Here is an 8,581-nt window from a genome sequence, read left to right as displayed (position 1 = left end):
ATCACCCCCTGATACCTAGGATCCCACAATTCCCTGCCAAGCCCACTTTCTAGCCCCTCTTCCCTGGGTCCTGATAATAGATTGTGCTGTTGGTGTATACACTCCTGGCCCAAGAGGTGACCAAGAGGCAGCTGTTTGTCAGAAAGCTGGGTGGATGGAGCTTGGCTGTGCAGACTGAATGCTGATACATATACACAAAGCCCTTTGCAATGTGAGGGGGGGCTGCGAGGGGGAAGAGAAGGCAGGCTGCAGGCTGGGTGCCACGACTGGGGCACATTCTAGCACAGAACATCAAGGAGTCTTAGAAGTCCAAATTCAAACCTGGCCTTCCCGGTCATTATGAAGGTATGCTTATCATGATAGGAGGCGAGAACAGTCACAATTAGGTTGATTACGCTTTATAAAAATTTAGATATATGGTAAATGGGTTTTCCTTTGTGCTTCTCCCCAGGCCTGCAAATGTTATGGGCAGGCCTGCCACCTGAGCTCAGGGCTGGGAGAGCATGGCTGTAAAAAGGGTCTCTCCCTCCTAGGAGTAGGGTTCATGCCATGCTCCCCTGCAACCCTCCCTTCTCCCCCCTCCACCTCCTTGGTACTGATGAGGTCTGGGCTACATAATCTAAACTGGTGACAACAAGGCATCACCTTTGATTCCACCCAACCAGCATTCCTGGGCCAGGCACTGTGCTGGGTTCTAGATCATGCTCCACCCCCCTCCCCAACCCAAGGGACAAGAGATGTCTAAGACTCTGACATCAGGCTTGGGGATCAGAGGAGCTTTACAGCACTCGAAATAATGAGGCCCAAAATGACACAGAAGCCAGCACTTACCTCTGCATAGATCTCACAACCCTAATATTGGCTGTCCACACTAGACTGCAACCCCTCAGGACCGAGGCCAAGGGCACAGAGCAGGTGCTTGATAAATATCAGATAGATGACTGAATGCATTTGTACCCTCCCTTTCAAGGAAACAATAGGAGCTGAGTCCCCGACTTCAAGCTACTGGGAGAAAGCAGGTACAGAGGCTTCAGCACCAGCGCTGCAAGGCTTGGACTGTGATGTGTGGGAGTGAATGGAATCTGGGCCGCAACTGGCCCTGAGTGGAGAGAGGCATCTCCCAAAAGCTCCCAGCAGAAGAGTCAGTGGAAGCTGTTACCACTGGCTCAGACCAGTTTGAGTGTGGTTCTTGGCAAACTGGCCCAGGAAATCTTTAAAGGAAGAGGGGTGGGTTTGTGGAGGGACTGCAGTTTCTATTCCCAAGTCTGGGATGTTCCTCTGGGCTCCCGAACCCAACTCCAATGGGTGTGTGTGCAGGCTTCCCCACACCAAAAAGCATTTCTCAGGCACTAGCAGTGTGTCTGAGAGCTCAGTTCAATTCTGACATTACGTACCCAGAGATGGCATCAGATTCCACAGGTAAAGGGCTCAGTCCCAAAAGACTGCCCTATACTTCAGATGCCTTTTCTCTTAACTGCAGGGTCCATCAAAAAAGCCAGACTGGGCCTCAAAGGCTTGCTGTCTGGAGTGTAGGAAGATGTGAAGAGTTAAAACTAGATAGTCACACGTGAAAAGATGCTCAACATCACTAATTATTAGAGAAATGCAAATTAAAACTACAGTAAGGTATCACCTGACACCGGTCACAATGGCCATCACCAAAAAATCTACAAACAATAAATACTGGAGAGTGTGTGGAGAAAAGGAAACCCTCCTACACTGTTGGTGGGAATGTAAATTGGTACAACCATTATGGAGAACAGTATGGAGTTTCCTTAAAAAACTAAAAATAGAACTACCATATGATCCAGCAATCCCACTCCTGGGCATATACCTGGAGAAAACCATAATTTGAAAAGATACATCCACCCCAATGTTCATTGCAGCACTATTTACAATAGCCAGGACATGGAAGCAACCTAAATGTCCATCAACAGAGGAATGGATAAATAAGATGTGATACAGGGATTCCCTGGTGGCACAGTGCTTGAGATACCGCCTGCCGGTGCAGGTGACACGGATTCGTGCCCCGGTCCGGGAGTCTCCCACATGCCGCGGAGCAGCTGGGCCCGTGAGCCATGGCCGCTGAGCCTGCGCGTCCGGAGCCCGTTCTCCGCAACGGGAGAGGCCGCAACAGTGAGAGGCCCGCGTACCGCAAAAAAAAAAAAAAGAAAGACTATCCAGGGAAGTGGGACTGAAGCAGTCTTGACCCCGTTAAGAGGTGAGTTTAATGAGACAGTATTCCACGAGCAAACAAACGCTTGCTAGGAGCGTTTAGGTAAGTCAGCCAGGGTGTGGGTGTGGGTTCAATAAGACTAGAGCCAAAGCTCCACCCACGCCGTAGGGTGCTGACTCGCTTACTTAGCGGACGCCAGAACTCAGGTAGCCCCAAGGAGGGACGTTTGAACGCACGCCGTTTCCTCTGCCAGATCCCCCCGCCCATCTCCCGCGGGCAGAGAGCCGTGGCGTAGCTAGCCTATCATCACTGCCGAGGCCGGCGAAGTCGCTTCTTCATTGGCTAGCGTCAGGGTGATACACGTTCTTCGGACCCGAGAAGGAAGAGGGCGCCATGATTGGCTGGCGCTGGGGCGGTGGGCGGTGGAGGAACCTGGCGAGTCTGGGATTGAAGCCGGTGCTGAGCTTTCTCCACCCATGCTTTGAGGCCGTGGGGGGCTGCAGAGGGCTGGGAGTCGACTCAGCGGAAACCTGGATTTGGTTCTAAGAGCCGTGGGATTGAGAAGGGGTGACCGGAAGTGATTTTGGGACTGACCGGAAGCGAGGCCTGGAGGGGAAAGGGAGACTGGTTCCCGGGAGGGAGGGGGGTTTCCCGCAGAAAGGGGCGGGGGGAAAAGGTGGGAAAGCGGCGTGGGCGCGCAGGGTAGGTAGCGGGTTGCTGCTGCTGGTCTGTTTAGAAAGCAGCGAGTGACCACCACGAGTTCAAGGGGAGAGCCCAAAGAGTGGGAGTGCGAGGAGTCCAGGGTTGCCTTTGGGCAGTCGGGAAAAGTGAAGCCAAAGGACCCTCGCGCGGCTCCGGAGAGCTGGGCGGGGGTGGAGTTGGGGGTGGGGGTGGGGGTAGGGATTTTTGGAAGTCAGGGCAGCCAAGAGCGAGGAGACAAGGGTGCGGGAGATTAGTTGTGTGGGCAGTGCGGGTGGGGCTTGGGGGCGGCTGGTGAGTACTGCGGGGGAGATCTTGGTTTGGAGTTTTCTACAGTCTTGCAGTCTTGCCCCCGTTGGGTAGAATCACACTGCTCGCCTTTGTACAAGAAACGGTGTCTCCTGAGGCAAGGAAGGAGCCAGGATGGCCTGGGCTCTGAAGCTGCCTCTGGCCGATGAGGTGATTGAATCCGGGCTGGTGCAGGACTTTGATGCTAGTCTATCCGGGATCGGCCAGGAACTGGGTGCTGGTGCCTATAGCATGAGGTGAGTGAGATTTTCCCAGACCCTGCACCTTCTGAATAACAAAGGCAGGATAGAGAATAAGGGGGGAAAAGAGAGAGAGGTGTATAGAGTTAGAGAAGCTCTCAGTGGTTAGAGAAAACGAACTTGTTTCTTTTGTTGTTTTGAGTAGTGAGTATTGCGGTAGAAAGGGAAAAAGAGATTACAGGCAGTGTCAAGAATAGCCCTTGATTAGCAACCAGATGAATGTTGAGAGGCTTTTGTGCCAGTGTGGGTGACTTGGAGACTGTTGGTGTGTGTGCGCGTGTGGATAGGTTGCACTGGACTTGTGTGAAGAAGAGGCCACATTGAACATGTGAGAGATGTTTAGGGAGTTGGGGCTTAATGATGAATGTTGGTTGACTGCTTATTGGGAGGAAATGTGAAACCTTTAATGCAGAAGTCCACACATCTGTATCTTAACCTGCTTTCAGGCTTTACTCAATTCTAGGGTTTCTGACTTTTGAAATATAAGCTGTGAAATGAAAAAGTGTCAAAAAGAACTCTTAGATGCTTCTAGACCTTCATGTATCAAGCCAAATGTTGATAAGAAATAAAAATCTCCTTTGAAAGCAACATAACCTCCCGTGTAATATATTTGCATGTGTTAGCTACTTCATTCCCCCAATATAGTTTGTTTCATTTACAAGATGTGTAAGAGCCATGTCTGGAAATGTTGAAACATCTGCTTCTTAATGTTTGATGGAATATAATTGGGTTTCCAGATGCATTGTAAGGCTTAATCTAAATGAGTCAAAGAGACTTTAGAATTTAGCACTTTAATTAGGTTTATGAGTTTATAGTGGGAGGATGCCTTTTATGGGGAAAATGGACAAATTTTGCATTCTGTTAGTGAGCTCCTTTGAGAGTTATAAAAGTGAACTTCCTTTCTTTAACTCTGCTAAGCCAAAGTGGAATTTCCTCACTGAAGTAAAATTATGAATTAGAACTTAGTACTTCATCTTCAGGAATCTTTGCTTACAGCTAAAACAATAAAGGCTATCCTTGAATGCATATTTTAGTGATTTTCAGGGAAATTTGAGTTCTATCATGCAGTGCTCTTAGCCTTGAGAAATTTAACTCTAATTTTGTCTGTCCTTGTTTACATAAGTCTTACCATAAAAACAGAGATTAACTTGGTCTGAAAGTAAATGTCTTGACCCTGAACTTGCACGTCAGTATGTGACATAATAGTTGACAATTTATGCTGTTGTTCCTGTAAAGATTACTGCTGCAAAAAGTTTAGTTTTTTCTAGGTTATCAGAGTTAAGAATGGAAATAATTAAATGTAACAGTACTTGTTATAAAAATAGTCTGACATCAACAAACATTTGGGTGTCAACTATGTGCTCTCTCTGCCATGCAACTTTACATTTATGAGTGCCTTCCTATTCATATCCTGAGTGGTCCTCACAAGTATTAGTAGAATGGCTTGCATATTTATACATTTGGAATTTTTTTCCAAGATCAAATCGACAAGAGTTTTCAAACATCACTTTACGTTTTCTCAACAGCGCAATGTGCAAAAATTTTTTCCTTTGCTCTCTTTCACCTTGCTCTTTTTCATGCACTTTACTGCTGTCATGATTCTGTTGTCTCTTACACACATTTAATCATTTGCATTAATTTGTGTTAATTAGATATTAAGTTAGTTCTCAAACTTTAGTGTTTATGAGAGTCATCTGGAAACTTATAAAAAATAGTTTACAGTGTCCCATCTTTGGTGATTGTCTGGGGCACAGACCAGAAATCTAATTTTTATTTAAAATAAATTATTTTATTTTTGGCTGCATTGGCTCTTCGTTGCTGCACGTGGGCGTTTCTCTAGTTGTGGCGAGCGGGGGCTACTCTTCCTTGCGGTGTGCAGGCTTCTCATTGAGGTGGCTTCTCTTGTTGTGGAGTGTGGGCTGTAGGTGCACGGACTTCAGGAGTTGTGGTTCGCGGGCTCAGTAGTTGTGGCTTGAGGGCTCTAGAATGCAGGCTCAGTAGTTGTGGCGCACGGGCTTAGTTGTTCCGCGGCAAGTAGGATCTTCCCGGACCAGGGCTCAAACCCACGTCCCTTGCATTGGCAGGTGGATTCCCAGCCACTGCGCCACAAGGGAACCCCTGATTTTTTAAAAACAAGTTCTTAGATGATTTTGATGCACATAGTCCAGGGACCACATTTTGAGAAACACTGATTGGAGGAGTTTTTATACTCAAAGACAATGATTCTTTGCTCTCCCTGTTTCTTTTTTTAACTAAACCTGTGATTACTTTTCCTAAACCTTTTTTAGGGAAAATTTTCTCTTTTTGACAGCAATTTGTTTTGTAAAATATTTTCCCTAATGTATTTGTTTTACCTTGATTTGCTTACTTCTGCTGCATCTTATAATGATTTTGTTTCACATCTATTGGTTTATATTTTATAAAAATTCATCTTAGCTGGATTCCTGTTTTTGATTCTTGATCTGCCATTGCATTCAGTGATTGTATTCTTTTCATAAGTGGTCCTTTAATAGTCTCCTTACTTTTATCCTTACGTTTTAATACATGGCACAAACTTTATATTTAAAATAAAGCAAATTCCATGAAAATATGCTGAGTGAAAGAAGCCAGTCACGAAAGACTACATATGATTCTGTTTCTTAGAAGTGTACAAAATAGGCAAATCTATAGAGACAGAAAGTAGATTAGTGGTTGACTGTAGGAGAGGAGGGAATGGGGAGTGACTGCTAATAGGTACCGGGGTTTTTTTTTTTTTGGGGGGGGAGCTGATAAAAGTTTTTTAAATTTAAAGATTGCATAACTCTGACTACAGTAAAGACAATTAAATTGTACACTATAAATGGGTGAATTGTATGGTATATGAATTGTATCTCAATAAAGCTATTATTAAAAGAGTAAACATTAAAATTTTCTTAAAACTTTTTTCTTTCATTTTTTTAAGGTTGAGGTGGAATTCATATTACATAAAGTTAACCATTTTAGAGTGAACAATTCAGTGGCATTTAGTATGTTCACAGTGTTGCACAACCACCACCTCTGTCTAGTTCCAAAACATTTTCATCACCCCAGAAGAAAGCCCTATGCCTGTTAAACAATTGCTCCCCATTTCTCCCTCCCTCCTCTCCTTGGTGCCCAGTAATATGCGTTCTGTCTCTATGCATTTACCTATTCTGGATTTCACATAAATGGAATCATATAATGTGTGACTTTTTGTATCTGGCTTCTTTCACTGAGCCTAATGTTTCCAGGGTTCATCCGTGTTGTAGCATGTATCAATACTTCAGTAATTTGTTCCTTTTTGTGGCTGAATAATATGCCATTGTATGTATATATCACAATTTGTTTAACCATTCATCCACTGATGGACGACTATTACAAATAATGCTAACATAGCACTATGTTTATAAAGAAAATGTTTATAAACATTTGTGTTCAAGTTTCTGTGTAGACATTTTTTAATTGAAGTATAATTGACGCATAGCACTGTATTAGTTTCAGGTGTGCAACATAATGATTCCACGTTTGTATATGTTGCGAAATGATCACAATAAGTCTAGTTAACATTCATTACCATACATAGTTATAACATTTTTTTTTTCTTACGACGTGAACTTTTAAGGTTTAGTCTCTTAGCAGCTTTAAAATATGCAATACAATATTGTTTTTGTTTGTTTGTTTGTTTGTTTGTTTTTGCGGTATGCGGGCCTCTCACTGCTGTGGCCTCTCCCGTTGCGGCTCCGGATGCGAAGGCTCAGTGGCCATGGCTTACGGGCCCAGCTGCTCTGTGGCATGTGGGACCCTCCCGGACCGGGGCACGAACCCGTGTCCCCTGCATCGGCAGGCGGACTCTCAACCACTGTGCCACCAGGGAAGCCCAATATTGTTAACTATATTCACCATGCTGTACTAGACGTATGTTGTCATTTCTTTTGGGTATATACCTAGGATTGGAATTTTTGAGCCATATGATAATGCTACACTTAACTTTTTAAATTTTATGTAACTTAAAGAGGTTTTTTTGTTTGTTTGTTTTTAAAGAGCAGTTTTAGGATCATAGCAATATTGAAAGGAAGGTATAGAAATTTCCCATATACCCCCAGCCTCTACACATGCATAGCCTCCCCTATTATCAACATCTTCCACCAGAGCGGTACACACTCTGTACCTACATTGGCACAGCATAATCACCCCAAATCCATAGTTTATCTTAGGGTTCACTCTTGGTATTGAATGTTCTGTAGGTTTGGACAATATATGATGACATGTATCCATCAATGCAGTATCATCCAAAGTATTTTCACTGCCCTAAAAATCCTCTGTGCTCTGCTGATTCATTCACCCACCACTGCCCCAACCCCTTGCTACCATTGATCTTTTTATTGTCTCCATAGTTTTGCCTGTCTGGAATGTCATATAACTGAAATCATACAGTATGTAGCCCTTTTCATATCTGCTTTCTTTCACTTAGTAATATGCATTTGACGTTCCTTCATGTCTTTTTCATGGCTTGATAGCTCTTTTTTTTTTTTTTTAGCACTGAATAATATATCATTGTCTGTATGTATCAGAGTTTATCCATTCACCACTGAAGGACATCTTTTTTTCTTTTAATAAATTTCTTTATTTTTGGCTGCATCAGGTCTTTGTTGCTGTGTGCGGGATTCCTCTAGTTGCGGCGAGTGGGGGCTACTCTTCGTTGCAGTGTGCGGGCTTCTCATTGCAGTGGCTTCTTGTTGCGGAGCATGGGCTCTAGGAGCATGGGCTTCAGTAGTTGTGGCGCACGGGCTTAGTTGCTCCATGGCATGTGGGATCTTCCTGGACCAGGGCTTGAAGCCATGTCCCCTGCATTGGCAGGTGGATTCTTAACCACTGTACCACTAGGGAAACGCTGAAGGACATCTTGGTTGCTTCCAAGTTTTGGCATTATAAATAAAGCTGTTATAAACATCTCTGCACAGATTTTTGTGTGCAGATACTTTTCATCTTCTTTGGGTAAATACCAAGAAATGGGATTGCTGGATCATGTGGTATGAGTATGTTTAGTTTTGTAGAAAACTGCCAAACTGTCCTCCAAAGTGGCTGTACCATTTTGCATTCCTACCAGCAATGAGTGAGAGTTCCTGTGTTACTCCACATCTTCTCAGGATGTGGTGGTGTC

At 44.4% G+C, this 8,581-nt stretch overlaps 1 protein-coding gene across 4 annotated transcripts in view; it reads left to right on the top strand.

Moving 5' to 3' along the window:
- Positions 1-3,076: 3,076 nt before the first annotated feature.
- TFCP2 (transcription factor CP2) overlaps positions 3,077-8,581 on the top strand; it is a 51,431-nt gene continuing 45,926 nt past the window's right edge. For 2 of the 4 annotated variants that reach the window (XM_029205028.1, XM_029205027.1), the window contains exon 1: positions 3,077-3,420. In XM_029205028.1, coding sequence (XP_029060861.1) covers positions 3,299-3,420 — 122 coding nt within the window. In that variant the 5' untranslated portion in view covers positions 3,077-3,298. The remainder of the gene's footprint in view (positions 3,421-8,581) is intronic. The other 2 variants (XR_003791075.1, XM_029205029.1) reach the window with 1 other exon arrangement.

Source organism: Monodon monoceros, unplaced genomic scaffold, assembly GCF_005190385.1.
Source record: "Monodon monoceros isolate NGI ecotype Baffin Bay Population unplaced genomic scaffold, NGI_Narwhal_1 Super_Scaffold_6, whole genome shotgun sequence".
Lineage (NCBI taxonomy): Eukaryota > Metazoa > Chordata > Mammalia > Artiodactyla > Monodontidae > Monodon > Monodon monoceros.
This window is presented reverse-complemented; position numbering and strand designations above follow the sequence as displayed.